Here is a 24856-nt window from a genome sequence, read left to right as displayed (position 1 = left end):
TGGCTGGCTCGCATATTTATGGCATGGGAAAGCAAAAGTACATAAAAGTTTTTATAACCATATAATTAGGTAATCACTAATGAGCATATGGAAGAGATACAGTGGTACCTCAGGTTAAGTACTTAATTCGTTCTGGAGGTCTGTTCTTAACCTGAAGCATCACTTTAGCTAATGGGGCCTCCTGCTGCCGCTGCGCTGCAGGAGCCCAATTTCTGTTCTTATCCTGAAGCAAAGTTCTTAACCTGATGCACTATTTCTGGGTTAGCGGAGTGTGTAACCTGAAGCGTATGTAACCTGAAGCGTATGTAACCGAGGTACCACTGTATAAAGATATATAAGAACAGAAGACCCCTTGGTGGCTTTCACCACATGAAGCTTTACTGCTCAAACCACTTGAAAAGAAAGGAAAGTGGCTTACGTATGCTGACTTGTTAAAGGATGAAGAAGGAAAATGGAAACAAAGAGATTACGAGGAAATAAAAGATCATTTTCAGAGTTGGTTACGCTATCGGCAACAACATGAAATATACAAAGAAGAGAATTAGAAAGGATATAGCTACACGACATCTAGATTTCAAAAGGAAGTCATAGAAGGGAAAGGTAAGTTGCTGAAAGGTGCATATAGTATTCTGCTAGAATGGGAAACAAAAGATGAAGAGGTGAAATCAGTCATGATTAAATGGGCACAAGATATAGGTCATAATGTTTGTAGATTCGGAAAGATTGTGGAAAACTGATTTAAAATTTAAAGACTGCTGTTTGCTGAAAGAAAATTACATTAAAATGATGTATAGATGGTATATATCACGAGTGCAGATAGGAAGAATGTATAAAACCGGCTCCAATATATGTTGGAAGTATAAGGAAAAAGAAGGGATATGTGGTGTGATTCTAATAAAATTTAAAAATTCAACACTGACCACTTGTCGCCCACCTCTGGAAATGGAACACATTATTTTCAAATCACACTTTGAATCCATCATGGACAAGAGAGGAAACAGAAAGCAAACAGCACTGCATCTCTGGAATGACATAGGCCTCAATCTCCACCTGTAAAAAAGAACAATAAATAGAGCCAGACATAGTTAGTTGGTGCTTGGAACCATCTTCAAGAGTTACACTTCTTCCAGTTTTCACAGCCTTGCAGTTCCACAAAAAACACTAGATGGTGATGGCATGAGGTGGTGACTAGCTCCACTGTCAATCACCCAGCTCAGCCCGTGGCCCTGGTCGCAGTTTTTACATCTTTTTGCCTGCAATGCCTATAATGGCAGCAACTTTTTAAAAAAGTAATATTTTGAGCCCGTAGTTCAATTTCCCAGCAGCTCCCCTTGCCCATGAGAACACTTCTAGCATTTCAAATCCTCTACCTGTGGCATTGTTCAGCAGTGGGGAAAGTGACCTCTTCACAACGGATGCCCATTTGGTATGGCCCTTTCCAGGTTTTTGCCTGCCCCTTGTGTTTGTCTTTCATTTGTTCTCCTATGTGTGTTGCCAGTAGAAGCCACAATTCTGTGGGTACTCTAGGTGGCGCAGAAAGTTGGCAGCTATTCCCTACACCCACAGTTCTCAGGATAGTTACAACATAAAAAAACAAAATTAAAACACAAAACACCACATTTTAAAAGGGCATTAAATGTCAATCAACCAAAGGACTGGTTTAAAAAGTGTGGATTTGCCTGGCTCCTAAATATTTATAATGGTTTTTCCAACCTTTGTATGGATTCTTTGATGGGAAGTGAGATTCTGACTGTGACTGAAGCTCTTTCCACATTCCACACACTGATATGGTTTCTCCCCTGTATGAATTCTTTGATGTGAAGTGAGACTGTAGCTGTTACTGAAGCTCTTTCCACATTCCACACACTGATAGGGTTTCTCCCCTGTATGAATTCTTTCATGGGAAGTGAGATCGGAGCTCTTCCTGAAGCTCTTTCCACATTTCACACACTGATAGGGTTTCTCCCCTGTATGAATTCTTTGATGGGAAGTGAGAGAGGAGCTATAAGTGAAGCTCCTTCCACATTTCACACACTGATAGGGTTTCTCCCCTGTATGAATTCTTTGATGGGAAGTGAGAGAGGAGCTATAAGTGAAGCTCTTTCCACATTCCACACACTGATAGGGTTTCTTCCCTGTATGAATTCGCTTATGGGAAGTGAGATCGGAGCTCTGACTGAAGCTCTTTCCACATTCCTCACACTGATAGGGTTTCTCCCCTGTATGAATTCTTTCATGGGAAGTGAGATTCTGACTGTGACTGAAGCTCTTTCCACATTCCACACACTGATAGAGTTTCGCTCCTGTATGAATTCTTTGATGGGAAGTGAGAGAGGAGCTCTTCCTGAAGCTCCTTCCACATTTCACACACTGATAGGGTTTCTCCCCTGTATGAATTTGCTTATGGGAAGTGAGATCGGAGCTATCAGTGAAGCTCTTTCCACATTCCACACACTGATAGGGTTTCGCTCCTGTATGAATTCTTTGATGGGAAGTGAGAGAGGAGCTCTTCCTGAAGCTCTTTTCACATTCCACACACTGATAGGGTTTCTCCCCTGTATGAATTCTTTGATGGGAAATGAGATGGGTGCTCTGACTGAAGCTCTTTCCACATTCCACACACTGATAGGGTTTCTCCCCTGTATGAATTCGCTTATGGGAGGTGAGACTGGAGCTGTGACTGAAGCTCTTTCCACATTCTACACACTGATAGGGTTTTCCCCCTGTATGAATTCTTCGATGGGAAGTGAGATCGGAGCTCTTCCTGAAGCTCTTTCCACATACTACACACGGATAGGGATTCTCTCCTGTATGAATTCTCTTATGGGAAGTGAGATCGTGGCTGATTCTGAACCTCTTTCCACATTCCACACACTGATAGGGTTTCTCCCCTGTATGAATTCTTTGATGGGAAGTGAGATGGGACTTCTGACTGAAGCTCTTTCCACATTCCACACACTGATAGGGTTTCTCCCCTGTATGAATTCTTTGATGGGTAGTGAGTTTGGAGCTGTGACTGAAGCTTTTTCCACATTCCATGCACTGATAGAGTTTCTTTCCAATGAGATTTTGTTGATGGGAAGTGCAATGGGAGCTCTGACTGCACCTTTTTCCACACTCCAAATTTTTACGTGGCTTGTCCTCTCTGGGGATTTTGTCATGGTCACTTTTGTTCGCGATTTCCATTTCATCACAATCTGCAATGGAGACAAAAAGGGGTTAGAGCCTCAGGAACAAATGGAGAAGAACTGAAGGGTGTGTGTTCATTACCTGTTGTTTGTCATTAACCAACATATTAATTATGAGATTCTGATGTGTTGTTGAATGTTGCTTTGTTTGATATACAGTAGTGGTCAAAATTATGGAAGCTTTTTTGAAAAAAATGTATTTCAGATGTTTGATGGCTCATAACACCACTTCTTTTGGAGTGATATCATAACATTATATATCAATGGGAAAATAATTTAATCAAGAATGCAATTCAACAAAGTTCATTTAATTATCCGTATTCTAGCAAATGTTATAGCCAAGTAACCAGAGAAAGGAAGCACTATTTGCTTAGGTTGTAAAACATTATAAAATTATAGTAATAGCACAAAAAGTTGGCTGGTCACCCAGAAAGAGATGTAAAATTGTAGTATTAAGTGAACAAGTCAACCGTTATGAAGAAATTAGATGAAAGATAGGGAAAAACGTAACCAAAGATGGCCTTTCTATATTTTTGAAGAGGTATAAGGAGACTATACCTATAAAATCACTATAAAATCAGACTGGTAAAGGCAGGAAAAGGTGCACAAAGGCAGATAATGATCAAAGAATGGAGAGACTGTCCCTACATGACAGAAGAAAATCATATGGGTGTATACAAGATGAAATGGAGAAATGTGCTGTGAAGTTGAGTGCTAGGACTGGTCTAAATGTTAGAATTCTAAGGAAAAAGCCATTGTTATCTCTCAAGCAAAGCTTGAAAAGATTAAACCCATGTTAACTGGACAGCGGAACAATGGGACAGTGTTATTTGGAGCATTGAGACCCAAATCTCCTTGCTTGGTAGTGATGGCATGAAATACGCGAGGAGAAGAATCAGAGATTTACATCCTACTTGTATTACATCGACTGTGAAACACGCAGATAGTGTGATGATCTGGGGTTGTGTGGCAGCAAAAGGTGTGGGCAGAATATGCGTCATTAATGGGAATGTAAAACGCATGACCATAAAGAAGGCTGATCGCTGAAGAATTGATGCTTTTGAATTCTGGTGCTGGAGGAGACTCTTGAGAGTTCCATGGACTGCAAGAAGATCAAACCTCTCCATTCTTAAGGAAATCAGCCCTGAGTGCTCACTGGAAGGACAGATCGTGAAGCTGAGGTTCAAATACTTTGGCCACCTCATGAGAAGAGAAGACTCTCTGGAAAAGTCCCTGATGTTGGGAAAGATGGAGGGCACAAGGAGAAGGGAACAACAGAGGACGAGATGGTTGGACAGTTCTCGAAGCTATGAGCATGATTTTTACCAAACTGCGGGAGGCAGTGGAAGACAGGAGTGGCTGGCATGCTCTGGTCCATGGGGTCACGAAGAGTCGGACACAACTAATAATAATAATAATAATAATAATAATAATAATAATAATAATAATAATAATTTATTATTTATACCCCGCCCATCTGGGCGGCTTCCAACTGAATATTAAAAACAGTACAGCATCAGACATTAAAAACTTCCCTAAAGAGGGCTGCCTTCAGTTGTCTTTTAAAAGTAAAATAGTTGTGTATTGCCTTGACATCTGCTGGGAGGGCGTTCCACAGCGCAGGCGCCACTACCAAGAAGGCCCTCTGCCTGGTTCCCTGTAACCTTACTTCTCGCAATGAGGAAACCGCCAGATGGCCCTCGGCGCTGGATCTCAGTTTCCGGGCTGAATGATGGGGCTGGAGACGCTCCTTCAGGTATACAGGATTGAGGCCGTTTAGGGCTTTAAAGGTCAGCACCAACACTTTGAATTGTGCTTGGAAACGTACTGGGAGCGAATGCAGATCTCTCAGAAACGGTGTTATGTGGTCCCGGCGGCCACTCCCAGTCACCAGTCTAGCTGCCGCGTTCTGAATTAATTGCAGTTTCCGGGTCACCTTCAAAGGTAGCCCCACGTAGAGCACGTTGCAGTAGTCCAAGCGGGAGATAACTAGAGCATGCACCACTCTGGTGAGACAATCTACGGGCACGTAGGGTCTTAGCCTGCGTACCAGGTGGAGCTAGTAGACAGCTGCCCTGGACACAGAATTAACATGTGCCTCCATGGACAGCTGTGAGTCCAAAATGACTCCCAGGCTGCGCACCTGGTCCTTCAGGCGCACAGTTACCCCATTCAGGACCAGGGAATCCCCCACACCCGCCCGCCCCATCCCCCAAAAACAGTACTTCTGTCTTGTCAGGATTCAATCTCAATCTGTTAGCCGCCACCCATCCTCCAACAGCCTCCAGGCACTCAACACAGGACCTTCACCGCCTTCACTGGTTCCGATTTAAAGGAGAGGTAGAGCTGTGTGTCATCCGCATACTGATGAACACCCAGCCCAAACCCCCTGATGATCTCTCCCACCGGCTTCATATAGATATTAAAAAGCATGGGGGAGAGGACGGAACCCTGAGGCACCCCACAAGTGAGAGCCCAGGGGTTTGAACACTCATCCCCCACCACCACTTTCTGGACACAGCCCAGGAGAAAGGAGTGGAACCACTGTATGACAGTGCACCCAGTTCCCAGCCCCTCAAGACGGTCCAGAAGGATGTTATGGTCGATGGTGTCAAAGGCCGCTGAGAAATCCAGCAAAACTAGGAAACAGCTCTCACCTTTGTCCCTAGCCCGCCGGAGATCATCAACCAGCGCGACCAAGGCAGTTTCAGTCCCATGGTGAGGCCTGAATCCCGACTGGAAGGGATCCAAATGGTCCGTTTCCTCCATGCGTGCTTGGAGTTGTTCAGCAACCACCCGCTCAATCACCTTGCCCAAGAATGGTAAATTTGAGACTGGGCGATAGTTAGCCAAATTGGCTGGTGTTTTTTTAAGAAGCGGTTTAATGACCGCCTCTTTCAGCAGGTCTGGGAAGGCTCCCTCACAGAGGGAAGCATTCACCACCCCGCAGAGCCCATTGCCCAGCCCTTCCCGGCTCGCTTTTATCAGCCAGGATGGGCAAGGATCAAGGAGAGAGGTGGTCGGTTTCACTTGTCCAAGCAGCCTCTCCACATCCTCGGAGGTAACAGATTGGAATTGATCCCATGTAATAGGACTAGACAGAACTCTAGCACTCTCCCACCCTGGCCCTGCTCCCACAGTGGAGTCTACCTCCTTCTGAATCTGAGCGACTTTATCTTTAAAAAACTTTGCAAAAGCATTGCAGGAGATCTTGGGGTCCCTACCAGGCCCCAGTGGTGCAGGTGGTTCCGATAGATTGCGAACCACCTGAAAAAGTCTCCTGTTGCTGTTTTCTGCAGATGCAATGGAAGCGGCGAAGAATGCCCTCTTTGCCGTCGCCATTGCCACTTGGTAGGCTTGACGTTGAGCTCTAGCCCGTGTCCGGTCTGATTCAGAATGAGTTTTCCGCCACCGGCGCTCTAGCCGTCTCAACGATTGTTTCATCACCCTCAGCTCCGGGGAAAACCACGGGGCTGTCCAGGCTAAACGACTAAACAACAACAAAACGCATCAATGAAATACTTGAGCCCAAACTGAAGCGTTCCGCAGGTGATCTTTACCCAGATACTGAAGCATTTATATTTGTTTGTTTGTTTGTTTGTTTTCTATTTCAACAAGATTCAGCTCCATGTCATGTTGCTGCTGTGTGCAAAAGGTGCTTTCAAGATAATCTTATTTCACTGCCGGAATGGCCTGGGAATAGCCCAAACATTAACCCAATCAGAAATCTATAGAGCCGACTAAAGAAACTTGTTAGTCAGAAGCAACCCAGCAATGAAGCCCAATTAACAGAGGCAATAATTCAGTCTTGGTTTGGCATTCTTACAGCTGCAGAACTAAAAACTTGGTTCACTTTATGGGAAGGCATTGTAGGGCCGTAATGAAAGCTAAAGGTTACCAATGGTTACCAAAGGTTTCACGTTTTTTCTTTATGACTGCTGTTCTAATAAATACTCCTTCATAAAATCCATTGCATTACATTCTTCATTAAATTGTCTTTCCATTGCTCTATAATTTTATGGTATTACTCCACACAAAAGTGGTGTTATGAGACATCAAATCTCAGAAATACACGTTTCACAAAAGATTTACACAAGTTTGGCCTCTAGTATAAGTTGTTAATTTTAAAGTTAATGTTCTTTTTATAGGGATTCAGATTATTATTATTTATGTTTCATGATTATATATGTGTTGTGCCGCTCAGAGTGGCTGAGGCAACCCAGCCAGATGGGCAGGATAGAAATAAAAATTACTATTATTATCACAGTGGTACCTCGATTTAAGAACAGTCCTGTTCCGGAAAAGATTAAGTTTGCAAACCTAGGTACCACTATATTACTCTTGTTATTATTATTGTTGTTGTTGTTAAGTTTGTAAACCGAGGTACCACTGTATTACTATTACTATCATCATCATCATCATCCTCCTCCTCATCACTGCTACTACTACCTGAGATTCCATAAGCCTAACTCTTCTCTGGGATGGATTTTGTTTGGCCCAGTCATGGCATCCCCTCCATCTCCAATGTCCGTCGTCTCTTTGGTCGAGCCAAGACTGACAGGAGCAAAACCAGAAAACCTGAAGCTACTTATCTTTCCTAACAATTCTGAAGCTGACATTGAAGATGGCCTGGGAAGTTCAGACCAGCCCAATCCTGGTAGAAAAAGGAATAATTTGAGAAGGATTGTTCAAAGAAAAAACTTTAATTTGCTCTTTATTGTGGGGGTGTTAGGTTCCCAGGTGTTATAGGGGGCGCTGTTGAGCTCTGTGAAAATAGATGAGGTTGGTCCCATAGAGGTAGTTTTTGAATTTCCAGGCAGATATGACGATCCCACAGGGAGCCTTACCAAGAGAGGCCACGATCCCACGATTCTCCTCCATGACATCCTTATGCAGAGCTCTCTGGTCAGGATCCAGCAACACCCACTCCTCGTCCGTGAAACGAACAGCGACATCTTCAAAGCACACTGGACCCTAAAAGAAAAAGGGAAATATCCTCCTCTGAGACAGCAGAAGTATGATCTGCTACACAATGCTCTGTTGTTTCCTTCCTGTACATTATGGTGTTGTTTCAATAGGGTTGCTTTGCTGCACATTTCAAATATGGATGCTGTAGTAAAGTAGGAATATTTAGAAAATTATTCTTTGGCCAAGCAAAAGAGAGTGAGGCCTTGTGGGAGTTTCATCAGCCACAAGGACCCTGGGAAAGGAATTGTGTATCTTTAAAATTCTAGACAACTGACTCCTCAGCTGAAAGGTTTATTAGAACCCAGGATGTCTTGATTGATGAAGGATCTAACACCTGAGTTCAATGATGTAAACATCCCCCCTCCCAGTGTTGTTATCTGCCCTTGAATTGCCTGGGAATGTGTCTCTGGCGGAAGGGAGGAAACCCTTTGATTTAAAAGTTTGAATTCCAAATTGGCCCAGCTGTCAAGAGGTAAATTGATAGACTAGCAAGCCGATCATTGGTGCATTCAAAAAATAATTTGAGTTTATGATTGGCTTGAAAGTTACGACGCAGGTTGCGAATTGGAAATAAAAGATCAGAGAATTCTCTGCTCTTGGCCTCTCTGCCTTTGCCCTGCAAATCGCAAAGATGCCCAGCTCTATGGTTCCAGCTTAATAGGCCGCTATTCATCTTTTGAAATGGAGATCTTCGATCGTCTTCTACTTGCAGAGGCTTAAAGAACATCAACTATCCTATCTTTGTGTTAGAGTTGTAAGTATGTAATCTTAGTTAGTCTATGTAGCTTTGTTGTTTTCTTACCTGTAACGTTCTAAAAGATGTGCCTGCTATTTTAGCATGTTTCTTATGTTATTTTAAAATAAACATTTTAAAGATGGAACTGTTTTAGTTGTGTGCCTTTCCAAAAGGGAATAGCTAAGTCCTAGCCTTACGCTTGGTTACGCTATACCGTAGAACTTCTGCCTGCAAGTCTGTGGATACAGCTTGTAGAGAAGGGGACAGCCAGGCTAATGGGTCACGGCCTTCTCCCTGGGTTGTGATTCTGGATCCCCTGGATCAGAGGGAGTGGTGGCAGCCCTACCGGGTTTTGTTTGTTCTGTTTTGCAAAAACGTATGTTCGTCCGCCAACCCTGTCCTGGGCGTCCTGGTCTGGCCGGAGAGCAGAGACAGGAGAAGGGAGGGGCAAGAGGTTGGGGACGAGCATTACTACAGATGCTTATTTTATACTGCGTTTTAATTATGGGTATTTGTCTCTGTGCAAATACGTGGTTCTCCACATTGTGTTTTCCAAGTCATTTTGCCTACGCAAGCATTCCAGTTTGCCTGATGGAAGGATCCACTTTCTCCTTTCCTCATGAGCTGTTCTGCGGAGTTCCCTCCCAATGCCCTAGAGCCAAATTCAAGGGGTTCATGGGGGCATGGAGTGGGGAGCAATGGGGGGCATGTCCCATTTTGCAGCCGATGGGGCTGGTTAGGTGAATCCAGGCCACTATTTGTTCACATTTGTCCACCACTTAGAAACCAATTTTAGCATTCATTGATGAATCTTGTATAAGGTTACCAGATTTCTTTCAATGAATCCGGGGACACTAAGAATGAATGAATGAATGAATGAATGAATGAATGAATAAATACTACATGTTGATGCTGCAGCGATGGAGGCGGCAGAGGGGCGGCCACCACCTTGACCTCAACCGCCACGGTTCCCCTTCCTCCAAGGCTTCTATCTCCTTTCTCCATGAGCCTGGGTAGCCCCTGAGTTGTTGGTTCTTCGGTGGTGGGGGGGGGAAGTGTTGTGCGGTGGGTCAGGCATGGAAGGCGAAGAAGGAAGGCCAAGAGCAGCGGCAAGGCTCGGGCAGCGCGATGCCTCCCTTCTCATCGGAGCACCCCAATTCCATTCCTACTTGCATGCTAGCAGGAGGGAGCGTAGATCCCTTAGCTGCGAAGAGAGGCTTTACACTGCCTTTCGGAGCAGCCCCATCCCAACTGCTACTTGCGTGCAAGCAGGAGGAGGCAGGGATCTCTCCGGCAGCTCTGGGCTGCTGAGACTGCCACTGCTGCGGGACTTCCGGTCGGCGCCAGCGTTTAATGGCGGTCCTTGCTTCGAGCTCTGAAGCAGGACTGCTCCGTGAGTTCGGGTCTGACCCGCTACGGCGAGCGGGGGACCCCTAAAATCACAGGCGCTGAAGCCTGTGAGCAAGGAGATTCGGTGGGCACCTTTGCGCCCCCCGGTATCGCGAAAGAGCCTTTTTAAAGGCTCCGGAGCGGCATCGGGTGTGAGCGCGGTGCTGAGGATCGCAACCCAGCTTACGGAGCGAAGCCGCGTCGCCATTGACGGAGAGCGCCGATTCCTTCCTGAAACAACCGATTGGCAACAACACCCGTGAGTAAGATCTGCAAATTAAAGTGAACGGGACTTTTAAATTAAATTAAGAAGATTTGGCTGAAAACGGGAGAGGCAGAAATTAAGGAAGTCAGCCCCCCGGAACTGCACGATTGACTGAGCAATGGAAAAAACAAGCTATATTTAAAGGGAACTTAATCTTTCAAAAATTTTATCAGACCTGACATCGGAAGGGGACCTCCCCCCTCCCCATAGGCAGGAGAAGGGGGGAAGAAGATTGAGCTAAATTTAATCTGCCAGAGGAAAAGAGCTTAGAAAGTGAAACTCTCCGCTGCCGAAACCTCTGGTCAGGCTGCCGGAGAGACGAGCGCCTGGAAGTGAGCTGTCAAAAAAGTTTGTGGATACAAAGTACAACTTTATTTGAAACAAAACAACGGGACTTTAGTGGATGGAACTTATAGTATTCTAAACTGTAACAAGTAGGGCTTTTGGCTGGACTTTTGTTTGTGGAACTCCGCACTGGCTAATTGTTTCCCTGTTTCTTTGTTACTATTGTTACCATTGTTTGGATACAACCTCTCCCTCTAGAGGACTAAAAGAGAGACAGTTCCATTGCGAAGAAAGTTCATGAACATGATGCAGCTTTGGCCCTTATGGAATTAGAGAGGAAAAATAAGAATCTGAAATTGAGATTGGTACCAGAGGAGGAAGAGGGCAACCTGGGAGAATTCCTTACAGACAAGTTCCAAGAATTTTGGACTGATGAGCTAGAAGGGGAAGAGGATGAATTTGTAATAACTACAGCCTTTCGGATTGGTAGAAAACAAGGCAAGAAACCAAGGGACTGTTTAATCACTCTGAGATCTAAGGAAGAAAGAGATAAAATATTGAACCTGCATTTCCAGAAGGCCTTGATTGTTAAGAATTCCCAAATACAGATCTTCAAGGACATTCCTAAACACTTTTTAGAGGTGAGGACCCAATTTAAGACTCTAGTGGATTTGCTGAAACAAAACAACATCCCATTTAGGTGGGAGTTTCCACAAGGGCTGTCCTTCAACTTCAAAGGGAAGAAAATCAAGATTAAAACAATTCAAGATAAAGAACACTTTTTGGAGAGAAACTTTGAGGACTTGGAGAAAGGAACCGTGAGTGGGAGGGAAATACCGGACATAGCAAATCTATCATTTGGATTAGTTTCAGTACCTACTGAGGAGGAACAAGAACTTGGAGCAGTCGGTGGAAAAGCAGCCCAGTAACAAAAATGTCTCTGCAACTTCTGAGTTGGAACTGCAATGGTTTGAACCATCCCCGAAAAAGGGGACAGGTGTTTCACATATTAAAGAAAGAACACTTAGACATAATATGTTTGCAAGAAACCCATATTGCCAGGACAAACAGAAAACTTTTGACAAATAAAAGATTAGGACTGGAATTTATTTCTTCAGACAAAGTTAAGAAAAGAGGGGTTGTGATCTACGTTAAAGAAAAATTGGAACCAAAATTGATCTTCAAGGATGAACAAGGAAGATTTCTGGCAGTGGAAATCCAAACCCAAGGAGAAAAAATTTTGATTGTAGGAGTTTATGCACCTAATGAGGGGAAGGCTGAGTTCTTTAAGAAGTTGCATGAGACTTTAATGGACTTTATGGACTTTAAAATAATATTGATGGGCGATATGAATGGAGTTGTCTCCACAAACATGGATAAAGCGCAAAGGCAAACAATTTCTAAGGATGGGAGACTGCCAAAGACTTTTTTCGAACTGACTGATACCATGGACTTGATTGATATTTGGAGAACAAGGAACCCTCTGGAAAGAGAGGGGACCTTCTTCTCTGAAGCAAAAATGACATGGACCAGGATTGACCAAATATGGATCTCTAGCAATCTGGCACCAAGGGTTAAAAAAATAGAAATCTGCCCAAAAACCTGCTCCGACCATAACGCAGTAAAGATGGAAATGAAACTGACAACAGCTGGAACCTTCAGATGGAGAATGAATGACACCCTGTTTAAAGATGAAACAATCTATAAAAAAGCCCAAAAGACACTGAAAGACTACTTCGAGATAAATTTAAGATCAGATGTGGAAAGAAGGATAATATGGGACGCAAGCAAGGCCGTGATGCGTGGCTTCCTGATTCAGCAAAATTCTATAAAGAGGAAACAACAGAATGAGAGGAAGGAAAAAATTTGGAAACAAATGAAAGAAGGAGAGAAGAAACTGAGATCTAAACCCAAGTCTCAGGAGATTTTAAGGGAAATAAAGTACTATCAGACCCAATATATGGAACTGATGAACGAGGAGATAGAATGGAAAATAAAACAAATGAGGCAAAAAACTTTTGAATCAGCAGACAAATGTGGGAAACTGCTGTCATGGCAATTGAAAAAGAGACAAAAGTTGAACACTGTGACATCTCTCGAAGTAGATGGTAAATCTATTTATAAACCAAACGAGATCAGTAATTGCTTTCAAAGCTTTTTCAAGAAGTTATATGCTCAAGGGCCAAAGAATGAACAAGAGATAGAAGATTTTATTTAAAAGTATGGATTGTCAAAGATCTCGGAAAAGAACAAGAGGATTTTAAATGAGAAAATTACAGATCAAGAAATAGAGGGTGCCATCCAAAATATGCAAATGGGAAAATCACCAGGACCAGATGGACTGACTGCCAGATATTATAAAGCACTGAAGGAATGGTTAATACAACCATTGAAAGAAGTATGCAACCAAATCTTAGAAGGGAAAAAGGCTCCCGAATCGTGGAAAGAAGCATTCATCTCACTTATACCGAAGACAGAAACTGAGAAACATCAAGTTAAGAACTACCGCCCTATATCACTTTTAAACGTGGATTATAAAATTTTTGCAGACATTTTAGCAAAAAGATTTAAGAAAGTGTTATCAGAGGAGATTCATAAGGACCAAACAGGCTTTCTCCCAGGGAGATATATGTCAGATAACGTGAGGAACATTATAGATATCTTGGAACTTTTGGAGACTGACATAAATAGAAAAGCAGTTCTGATTTTTGTGGATGCGGAGAAAGCCTTCGATAATATTTGTTGGAGCTTCCTGAAGAGGAATCTCCACGGGATGGGGGTAGGCCAAAACTTTGAAAACGGTATAGGTGCAATATATTCTGAACAAAGAGCTAAATTAATTGTGAACGGTATGGTTATGGATGAGATCCCAATAGAAAAAGGGACACGACAGGGATGCCCAATATCCCCTCTATTGTTTATATCAGTCCTGGAGGTATTGTTGAACATGATTAGAAGGGACCAGCTGGTAGAAGGAATACGACTCGGAGCTAAACATTACAAGTTAAGAGCATTTGCAGATGACTTAGTTTTGACTCTGCAACAACCAGAAGCCAGTACAAAAAGAGCTTTAGAACTTATCGAAATATTTGGTCAAGTGGCAGGTTTTAAATTAAATAAACAAAAGACAAAGGTGCTGGGAAAAAAATCTAACGATGGAGGGAAAAGATAGCTTTCAAAGGGAAACTGGTTTGGAAATAACAAAAAAAGTGAAATACCTGGGGGTGAACTTAACATCTAAAAATGTGAATTTATTTAAGGATAATTATGAGAAATGTTGGTTGGAGGTGAAGAAAGATCTTGACATATGGTCTAGGTTGAGACTCTCCTTGTTAGGCCGAATTGCTGCTATTAAAATGAATGTATTGCCGAGACTGTTGTTTTTGTTTCAGACACTGCAAATTTTGGACAAGATGGATTGCTTCAAGAAGTGGCAGAAAGATATATCTAATTTTGTCTGGCAGGGCAAAAAGCCCAGAATAAAATTTAAGATCTTAACTGATGCAAAGGATAGAGGGGGCTTTGCCCTGCCGGACTTAAGACTTTACTATGAAGCAGCAGCTTTTTGCTGGTTGAAACAATGGCTACTTCTTGAGAACACAGACATCTTAGATCTAGAAGGACACGATAACAGTTTCGGCTGGCATGCATATTTATGGTATGACAAGGTAAAGGTGCATAGAGGCTTTAAAAACCACATTGTCAGGAAAGCATTGTTTAATGTATGGAACCGTTATAAAGATTTGTTGGAGAATAAAACCCCCAGGTGGTTGTCACCCCTGGAAGCCAAGGCGGTAAAAAAACTTAATATGGATTCAGATTGGCCAAAATATTGCGAAATTTTAGAACATGATGGTGAAAATCTCAAACTACAGAGCTTGGAGAAACTAAAACCTAAAGTCCGAGATTGGTTACACTACCATCAGATTAACAAGATGTTTAAACAGGACAGGAAATTAGGATTTCAGAAGGAGAGGTCAAAGTTAGAAACGGAATTATTGGAGCCCAATACTAAAAATTTGTCTAGAATGTATAATTTGCTGCTGAAATGGAACACGCAAGATGAAACAGTAAAATCAGCAATGATTAAATGGGCACAAGATATTGGTCATGATATTATGTTTGCAGACTGGGAATGGTTATGGACCACAGGCATTAAATTCACGGCATGTAGTGCCTTAAAAGAGAATATAATGAAAATGATATATAGGTGGTACATGACCCCAGTCAAGCTAGCAAAGATATATCATCTGCCCAATAATAATTGTTGGAAATGCAATGAATGTGAAGGAACTTTCTATCACCTTTGGTGGACCTGCCCAAAGATTAAGGCCTACTGGGAAATGATCTATAATGAAATTAAGAAAATCCTTAAGAGGACATTTGCTAAGAAACCGGAGGCTTTTCTCTTGGGCATGGTCGGCCAAATGGTACCAAAGGAAGACAGAACATTCTTCATGTACGCAACCACGGCAGCAAGAATCCTACTAGCAAAGTATTGGAAGACTCAAGAATTACCTACTCTGGAAGAATGGCAGACCAAGGTGACTGAATTTATGGGACTGGCTGAGATGACCGGCAGAATCCGTGACCAGAGGAGAGAGACGGTGGAAGAGGACTGGGGAAAATTTAAAGTATATCTTAAGAACTGTTGCAAAATTCTGGAATGCTAAGATGTCAAGGGGTATGAGATAGAGAACTATAGCCGTTAAAGTTTAAATTTAAAAAAAATTTTTTTTTTAAAGAAAATTAGCTATGAATTTGAACGAAGGATTGCTAAAAATTGTTGTTTTAAAAATAAGGGTGCAGTGAAGGGGAGGTTTGGGGAAGTCGTGTTATGTGTGTTTGTATGTTTTGTTATTTTTGTTTTTTATGTTATCTTTTATGTTTGTGAAAATCAATAAAAAATATTTTAAAAAAAAAAAGAGAGAGACTGCCACTGCTGCGTTTCCCGGGGACATTGGATGAAATCTGGGGACATTCCAGGGATGGTATTTGTCCGCAGACTTATTCACAAATCCGAGGACAGTCCCTGGGAAACCGAAGTCAAGAAATATAATAAGACTATTTTGAATGGCCATCTGTCTCTAGCATGATCTAGCAGAGATTCCTGCAATGAATGGGGTCTCCTGGCTCTGAGAGACGAGCAGGGAGGGTGGCTTCTGGCAAAAGGAGAGGGAGCCACCTGTGGCTCTTCCTTATCCTGACTCACCTCTGCCTCTTGACCTTCCTCTCCCACTCGCCTCCTTCCTCTTCTTCCGCTGATTCTGCACTGCTTCTGCCACAGAGTCTCCCAGCTCACTAAGCCCTGTTCGCCCTTCAGCTTCTGACACCTCCTCTTCCCAGGCTTCTCCCTCTTCCCCCTCTGACCACCCATCCTTCTTCTACCTCCACTTCTTGGGCTCTCAGCCATCTTCCCTTCCTGGTTCCCCGGCTGCTTCCTCCCGCCATTCCTCTGTGCCCAACCAGTTCATGACATTGCTCCATCCCTCAGCCTCTGTCCCCACAAGGCAGCTTCCCCTGACCTGATCTGGTTCCACAGCCGCTGTTTCCCTTCTGCCCCTATGAAAAGATGGATCAGGAGGTCTTGCAGGCATCCTTCTGCCACCTGCAAGAGAAAATAGGTAAGCAGGACGCCTGGAGTGCCTGCTTCTCTCACAGGTAAACAGGGCATCTCTTACTACAGATGGGCCTTTGAGAAAGCCTTACCTACTGAGAGAATTTGGACATTTGTGCCCATTTCATATGTTAGTTGTGCAGAAATACATCTCCCCTCCTCTGGACCATTGTCCCCAATTGTCTCCCCCCAAAACAAGATGAAAAGAACCCTCAGATGAGTTGGAAAACCAACAAAATGAGACTAAACTGAGAAAAACCACCTTCCTCCTTACCCAGTGGCCTCTCTCTGGTGTCCAACGGAGGCCTCTCTGCCTCACAGGAATCCAGGTCCATTTCTGCAAAGAGATCCTTTCCCTGAAAAAGAAACAAGGATTCAAAACAGAGAAAGGGGAGAAATACTAGAAAGAGAATGACAAAGACTTGAAGGGTGTGAGATCTCATTCCATGGATGCTTTCCCAGAAAAAGGATGGGCCATCAGCAGACCATTATGGGATGTTCTCTGTCCTGTTTGGAGCCCCTTGGGAGTAACCAGAGGAAAGTCTCTCTCACCTGCTTTCTCTCCTCTGCCTGACTCAGGAGGAAACCTTCGGCCAGGGCCACCGCCTGCGAACTGGTCTCTGCTCCACAGTCCCTCACCCAGCTCTCCATCTCCGGTGGAAGGACAGCCAGGAACTGCTCCAAGATCACCAGGTCCAGCATCTCAGCTTTCGTGTGCCTTTCCGGCTTCAGCCACTGGTGGCAAAAGTGGTAGAGTCGGCTGCAAACCTCTCAGGGTTCTTTGGCCTCCTGGCAGCAGAACTGCCTCAACTGCTGGCTCTGCACCTCTGAGCGGAGGGTGTCCTCCTCACCCAGGATCTTCTGCACCGGGTTTTCCCAGAATCCCCCACTGCTCCCAGTTTGGTTGGCATGGCCTCTTCCTGCTTCAGGGCCAGCTGAGTCTTGCTCTTCCATTTGTGCTCTCAGGAAGCCTTTGAGAGATCGGAAGGAACCCTTTAGTCTTCTGACAAGTTCTGTCCGTCTTAATGAGGGGCTCTAGCAAATCCTACAAAGCAAATACATTGTTCTGTTACAGATTTTGTAGAACGGGGGGGGGGGGGGAATGGTTCCCTGAGTCTTGCTGGGAGTTTTGCTGGGAACCAGGGCTGGACTGCACCAGATGCCAGACCATGAGCTATCTTTTTGAAAAGAAAGAGGAGGAAGAGGAGAAGAACTAAGTCTCTCGCCTTCTAGCAATGCAAAATGTGGAGGCAACTGAAGGGATTTATGGGAGATTAATCAACCTGGTTTCTGCAGCCTTCCAGTCAATGCATGAAGTCAGAACCAACACACAAGAGAATCGTTTGTATCATGTGAAAATGGATACTTGGCTCTAGTGGGGGTCCTCAAGAGTTGCTCCCCCCCCTTCCCCTGCTTCTGTCTCTTTTTCTTGCACTTGGACTCTCTGCCGCTCTCAGACAGACTCCTGCGGTGGGGTCCCTTTTTCTTTGCTCTGAGGGCCAGGTATGTATCTGATCAACCCACTGAGGGCCAAGTGGGCAGAGTCAAAGACATCTCCCTTGAAATTTAGGTGGGTAATTTTTTATTTTAATATTATTATTATTATTATTATTATTATTATTCTGTTAAATAGCTTCACACACACACAGCCATTGATGCCATGGTCCCTGGAGGCTTGGTGAGTAGCAGCGCCCATTTCCGGTTGCTTTGCCAGCAACAATCCCTTTGGGACAGAGAGGATGTGGTCCTGGGATGCCATGCTCTGGGTGCGAGGGGATTGCTGCAGTGGCCTCCGTGGGGAGCTGCCCTTGGAGACGACTGGGAAACTGGTCCGCAATGCAGCAGCCAGACTATGGGCTGGGATCCCTCTCTTTATTCCTCGCCTTTCTCTCTCACCTTTCCTTCCTTCCTTCCTTCCTCCATGTGGGGTTTTCTTTTTTTTTGGGGGGGGGGGGAGGCTAGTCCACCTCCTCGTCCAGCTTTGGAAAACCATTTGCACATGTTTCCTCTGTTGTGCAATGAGGCTTTGCAATGTCACACACAGTTAAAGTGCCAGGGACTCCTTTGTTTAAAGAAGGGAGGTTTTTTTCTGAAAGGGGGGGGCGGAGGGCCAGATGAGTTTGGGATCCTCTGATCTCCAGGAAGGAGAGCGTGATCAGGCCCCCCAGGCATCCTCCCCAGCTGCAGCCCTGGGACCCCCTCCCCCGTCTCCCCACTGCACCCCCTGGGGGGAGAGAGAGGAGACTCACCAGATCCCAGGAGGGGACAGCGAGGCAGCCCTTGCAGGAGAGACCCCAAAGCAAGGAACGGACTGGGGAGGGAGGGAGGGGCCTTGGCTCTGGAGGACCAGCCCCCTCTTGCTTCCTGGCCTCTCTAGGAAGGCAGCTCACTTCCCTTTAACCCTTGCCAAGCCGAGTCCCTCCAGCTCAGCCCTCTCTCGCTTGGCAGAACCTCAGATTTCTATTATTTTTTTATGGAATTAGGGGGCAGCTGCCCCCTGCCTACGCCCATGCCCAAATATCCTTTTGGGGGTGAGGCTCTTGGCTGGACTCTGAGCATCTCCCTCCCTTGGCCAGAATCCAGAGGAAGAGCTTGCAGGGAAAAGGGCTTTGCAGGAGGCAAGGAAGCTCCTCCTAGAATTCAGGAGTGGAGAGATAGGAGGGGATCCCAGGGTCATCTAGTCCAACCCCCAGCAATGCAGGAATCTCCGCTAAAGCATCCATGGCAGATGGCCGTCCGATCTCTGCTTAGAAACCTCCAAGGAAGGAGAGTCCCCCACCTCCCAAGGGAGACCTTTCCCCTGCCAACATGAGTAATAATGAGTAATAAATTAAATGAGTAAATTAGTAATACTTTCTTATGCATGCTTTTTATGCTAATATACAAAGTATGCCATTTACCTATCCAGAAATGCTTAATCGCTAATTCAATGGACTGAAAATGGATGGTTGCTGTTATTATGTTTTGGGAAGCTTTTAATATTTGATGGACTATTGTATTTTAATATTTTGTTGGAAGCCGCCTAGAGTGGCTGGGGAAATCCAGCCAGATGGGTGGCGTATAAATAAATTATTATTATTATTATTCAGGTGAGTGTTATCCTTTTGAAAGAGGCAGGTGGAATCTCCAGGGTTGCTAATAGCATAACGTTGAAAGCTAGGGAAATATGGGGAGCCCTAGAGCATCTGCTTGGCATGCAGAATGTCCCAGGGTCAACCCCTGACACCTCCTGCAAGGGCTGGACGAAATCCCTGCCTGAAACTCTGGGGAGAAGCTGCCAGTCAGTGTAGGCCAGGGGTCCTCAAACTACCGTATTTTTTGCTCTATAAGACGCACCAGACCATAAGACGCACCTAGTTTTTGGAGGAGGAAAACAAGAAAAAAAATTCTGAATCTCAGAAGCCAGAACAGCAAGAGGGATCAATGTGCAGTGAAAGCAGCAATCCATCTTGCTGTTCTGGCTTCTGGGATAGCTGCGCAGCCTGCATTCGCTCCATAAGATGCACACACATATCCCCTTACTTTTTAGGAGGGAAAAAGTCTTACAGAGCAAAAAATACGGTATGTTCCACAGGATGAATCCAGCCTGCCAGGGTCGTGAATCTGGCCTGCACGGCCATTTCAGAACCCGCCAAGTGTCTGAGGCTGAAAGCATCTTGCGGCCCCGCTCAGTCAGTCCCTGCGCTGAAGTAAATGCCACAAGCGTGGTGGCGGCTCCAGCAATGAAAGGCCAGGGGGTTTCGCCCGGGGATGGGGAAGTGTTGTCTTTGGCTTGAAGAGCAAAATTGCGGTCGGAGGAGGAAGACAGACTTGGGTCGATTTGGTTTCCTTACATAGACGTTTACTTTAAAGGTGGGAGAAGGAAGTATAGTCCTATTTCTGTAAGTGGCGCAGCGGTTTTCCACTCCTGTGATTTACCGTATTTTTCGCTCTATAAGACGCACCAGACCATAAGACGCACCTAGTTTTTGGAGGAAGAAAACAGGAAAAAAAACATTCTGAATCTCAGAAGCCAGAACAGCAAGAGGGATCTCTGCGCAGTGAAAGCAGCAATCCCTCTTGCTGTTCTGGCTTCTGGGATAGCTGCGCAGCCTGCATTCGCTCCATAAAACACACACACATTTCCCCTTACTTTTTAGGAGGGAAAAAGTGAGTCTTATAGAGCAAAAAATATGGTACATGCTCTGAAAGTTGGGATCTGTTTTGATATTTAATTTTTAAAAGGGTGGAGTGAAACCAGATATTGACCATCTTGTTAGCCTGGGGAGCCACATTCTGGTTGAAGGAGGCCAGGATTAGCGCCCAAGGTCTGGGGTGTCCCTCCTCCCCTGCAGTAGGGCTTGGAATCCAGGAGGAAACTCTTGGAATAGCCTTGCCAGGTGCTCAGGGACGGACTCACCTGTCCCCATGTCCTTCTCTTTGCAGATGTGCTGCAAACTGTGTTGGAATGTGACATCAAGCTTTATTTACAGCAGAAGATAACAAAGAAACATGGCGTGAGCTGTCTTCCACAGCCGTCTCCTCCTCGGTCAGAGTAAAAGAGAAGAAAGGATGGAAGTGATTTACAGACTGACTTCCATTCTTACACAGACAGTACAGAAGGTGTAAACATGGGTATCATGGTACACTAGCAATGGGAGAATGAAATACTGACAGTTTGGCCCCCTATTTGGTCCAAGACCAAAGCTGGCATCCCTCATGGTCCAGGAGTGCCAGGGACTCCGTGGTGGGGGCAGTGGGGGCCTCTTTGGCCCAGATTGGCCCCTGACTCTGAGGCATCTTTCCTCCCGCAGGACCTCCGATGTTACGCCCTGTGTGACAATGGGGAAGTGCGGAAACTAGCGGCCAACAGCATGTCTACTCAGCTGGCCTTTGCCCTAAGGTCCCCCATCTCAGAGCAAGTAGCTTTCCCCCATGGATTCAGTCCTTTCATCACTTCCATCTCCCCAAGAAACTCCCAAGGCTACTCATGCTCTGCAGTTGATAACAGACCTAACTGAAAAGAACGGCTTTCTCTTCTGGTGACACCAGAGAATTCTAGAAGACATTCACCCTTTCCATAGCAGTATGGATGCACGATTCCCACAGACAAGTTTCTTGGCAAGACAAGGGCCTTCGCTGGCCATAGAGTGTCCTCCTCAGCATTCCCAAGGAAGGAGCTGGGTTGCAAGAGCTGCAGCTAATGGGGGGGCTGTCCTCCCCTCTCCCATCTCACCGGGCTGCTAGGCAGGAAAGCAAGACCCAGAGAGAGTTGTGGGAAACCCCAAACCAGCTTGCTCTGTGCTGGAGCCAAAGCTGCGACTAATAGAGAAGCAAGATCTGTTTGGGTGTTGATGCTGTGAGCCCCTCCGTCCTACACTCTGGTTATGTATACGAGTAAATAAAACTAGATATCATAAAGACACCACAGTCTCTGCTGATTTTCGTTCCAAGGAAACTGAAGATGGGGAAGCGCCTGGGACCCCTGGAATCTCAGTGCTCAGGGACTGGGGTAGTTTGCAAATACAAACACACACACAATAATTTGTGCCTGTGTTCCTAATAGATAACTAAGTGTGAAGAGCATGTCATGTGCATTAGCAACAGCCCTCCTGGAAATAAGGAAATGCAACCCCCATTGCTGGTTGACTCAAAAAAGCAACAAGGGAATCTGCTCTGGTGTCCCATGAGGTCTGTGGGGCCCTTAAGTAAGAGGAGCCAGCCACTTTTAATAACTGAATTAAAGAAATTTTAACATAATAAAACATTCAAATTACATTTTACAATTTTAATTAACCCCCCCCCCCCGCCATGTGACTTCCCTCAACTTCCCTTCCTGGTTTATAACACCTCTGTTTCTTTTGCTTATAATTTTGTATTCCTTATATATTAAAATGAAGGTTATAACATTTGTCTCTTCCTTCTCATTTTTACCTCATAATTGAATTTTCTGTTTCTATTTGTCCACTGTAATTGTATTACTCAAATCCTGCCAGTGAGTTCATTTCTATGCACTGTTTCTCTATATACATCTTAAAAGGTTCCCAATATTTTAAAAAGTCAGTATTGTCCTTATCTTTAAGTCTCTCAGTTAGCTTCACCATTTCAGTGTATTCCATCAACGTTTCTTGCCAGTGTTCTTTCGCTAGTATTTCATCGCTTTTCCATCTTTGAGCTAGTAAAATTCTGGCCGCTGTTGTCACATACATGAATGGATTTCTCTTATCTTTTTAGTAAATCATGCCCTAAAAAACCTACTAAAAACCCTTCGGGTCTTTTAACAAAGATTATCTTAAACATTTTTTTTCATTTCATTATCGATCATCTCCCAATAGCTGGAGCCAGGTGGGCCCAGGTCCAGGGGGAGGGGGTTGCCATGGTGACAAGGACCGGTAAAAGCCACAGACTTGCAGGCGGCCATTTTGGGTTAGCAGTGAGGCGAGTGGACGAGAGAGCAGTTGGTGGCAGTTGACGGAGGACAAGGTGAGGCAAGGTGGACGGAGGACAAGGTGAGGTGGATTCTTATTGTCTCTGTTTCTTATTTCGCTTCTTATTTCATTTATTACTTATTTATTTTTTCTTCTTGAAGATGTGCCACAGGCTTTCTCCATCCAGCAATGGTGAGTATTGGAGGAAACAAGAGTAGGGAAAGGATCCCTCAGACCTGCTCTCCGCTGCCAGGACTCTCACTTGTGAGGAACTGACAGCCTGACTTTTGCTACAGGTGATACAGAGCTGCCAGGCAGCTGCCCTGAGAGGCCTCCACGCCCTTCAGGTGTCCATGGGGAGGTGGGGGAGGGAGGGGCTTTGGGGAAGGGGTTGTCCGTCTGCCGGAGAGGAGGACCCTACTGGCCTACGTTCACATATCCTGTTTGAAAGGGGAATCATGTAGGGACTTCCTGTGGAATTCTGGGACAGGAATGCAGTTCCTACAATGGAGGCATGTGCAACACTACTACACTGTGGAACTGTAGTAGGCTCCAATTTGGACTTTATATATATAGAAGAGTATTGTTTATGTGAATCCACAGTTACGTCTTGTGTTTGTCGAATGTATTTCATGTATTTCAAGGTTTGATGCTGTTTTGCAAATTCCTAGAATGGAGGCATGTGCAACAGGTCAATCGCGATCTACTGGTTGATCCACAACTCTGGTCAATGCTCCCTGAGAAAAGCTCAACAACTCTGGGCAAAGACAATGGGTAGATGACTGGCAGGTTTTTTATTACTGGGAGTAGATCTCAGCATCTTGGAAGTTGGACGTCCCTTCTATAATGCATAGGTAAAGGTAAAGGGACCCATTACCATTAGGTCCAGTCGTGGACGACTCTGGGGTTGCGGCACTCATCTCACTTTATTGGCCGAGGGAGCTGGCGTACAGCTTCCGGGTCATGTTGCCAGCATGACTAAGCCGCTTCTGGCGAACCAGAGCAGTGCATGGAAGCGCCGTTTACCTTCCTGCCGGAGTGGTACCTATTTATCTACTTGCACTTTGACCTGCTTTTGAACTGCTAAGTTGGCAGGAGCAGGGACCGAACAACGGGAGCTCACTCCGTCACGGAGGAGGAAGAACTTTTGGGAGCAGTAGGAGGGAAATAGAAATACAGCATCATGTCTCTGCAACTATTAAGTTGGAATATTTGTGGTCTAAATTCCCTGGAGAAGAGGAGGAAGGTTTTTCATTTACTAAAAAAGGAACAATTGGACTTAATTTGCCTACAGGAAACACATGTGATTAGGCTTCATAGGAAGGTTTTGATTAATAAAAGATTGGGCCAGGAGTTTATCGCATCGGATAAGGTTAAAAAGAGAGGAGTGGTCATCTATGCAAAAGAAAGCCTATCACCAAAATTTATCTTTAAAGATGAACAAGGAAGAATTTTGGCAATTGAAATTCAAACTCAAGGAGAAAAATTTCTGATTTTAGGAATTTATGCACCAAACGAGGGGAAATCGGAGTTTTACAAGAAGTTGCATGAGACAATGTTGGACTACATGGACTATAATAACATCACCATGATGGGAGGTATGAATGGAGTGGTATCCACGAACATGTACAAGGCACAGAAACAGACTGTAACAAAAGAGGGCAGACTACCAAAAACCTTTTTCGAACTGACTGACAATATGAACTTAATTGACATATGGAGAACCAAAAACCCCCTGGAAAGAGAAGGAACATTCTTTTCTGAAGCCAAATTGACATGGACTAGAATTGACCAGATATGGATAACTAGAGCACTGGCACCTAAGATAAAAAAGGTGGAAATCTGCCCAAGAACTTGCTCCGACCATAATGCTGTAAAGATGGAAATGAAACTAATACCAACCGGTTCCTTTAGATGGAAGATGAATGACACCTTATTACGAGACCAAGAGATTATCAAGAAGGCCCAAAAGATACTGAGAGACTATTTTGAAGTAAATTT

At 44.6% G+C, this 24856-nt stretch overlaps 2 protein-coding genes and 1 long non-coding RNA gene across 3 annotated transcripts in view; 1 reads left to right on the top strand and 2 right to left on the bottom strand.

Moving 5' to 3' along the window:
- The window catches only part of LOC310843331 (uncharacterized protein), a 58873-nt gene extending 35727 nt beyond the window's left edge, over window positions 1-23146 (bottom strand). The window contains exon 1 of the mRNA XM_083736523.1: window positions 23092-23146. The gene's annotated coding sequence lies outside the window, so the exon portion shown is untranslated. The remainder of the gene's footprint in view (window positions 1-23091) is intronic.
- Window positions 1-24856, top strand: part of LOC310843952 — a 197690-nt gene that overhangs the window by 17490 nt on the left and 155344 nt on the right. The gene's annotated exons all lie outside the window — the stretch shown is intronic.
- LOC310843355 (uncharacterized protein) overlaps window positions 1406-24856 on the bottom strand; it is a 51396-nt gene continuing 27945 nt past the window's right edge. The window contains exons 4-6 of the mRNA XM_083736615.1: window positions 16357-16439; window positions 8036-8162; window positions 1406-3197 (exon numbers count right to left, since the gene is read on the bottom strand). Of these exons, the coding sequence (XP_083592741.1) occupies window positions 1687-3197; window positions 8036-8162; window positions 16357-16439 (1721 nt within the window). The 3' untranslated portion in view covers window positions 1406-1686. The remainder of the gene's footprint in view (window positions 3198-8035; window positions 8163-16356; window positions 16440-24856) is intronic.

Source organism: Podarcis gaigeae, assembly GCF_964106915.1.
Source record: "Podarcis gaigeae genome assembly, chromosome: 4".
Taxonomy (NCBI): Eukaryota; Metazoa; Chordata; class Lepidosauria; order Squamata; family Lacertidae; genus Podarcis; species Podarcis gaigeae.
Note: the sequence above shows the minus strand (reverse complement) of the source record. Positions and strands in the feature narration are given on the sequence as shown.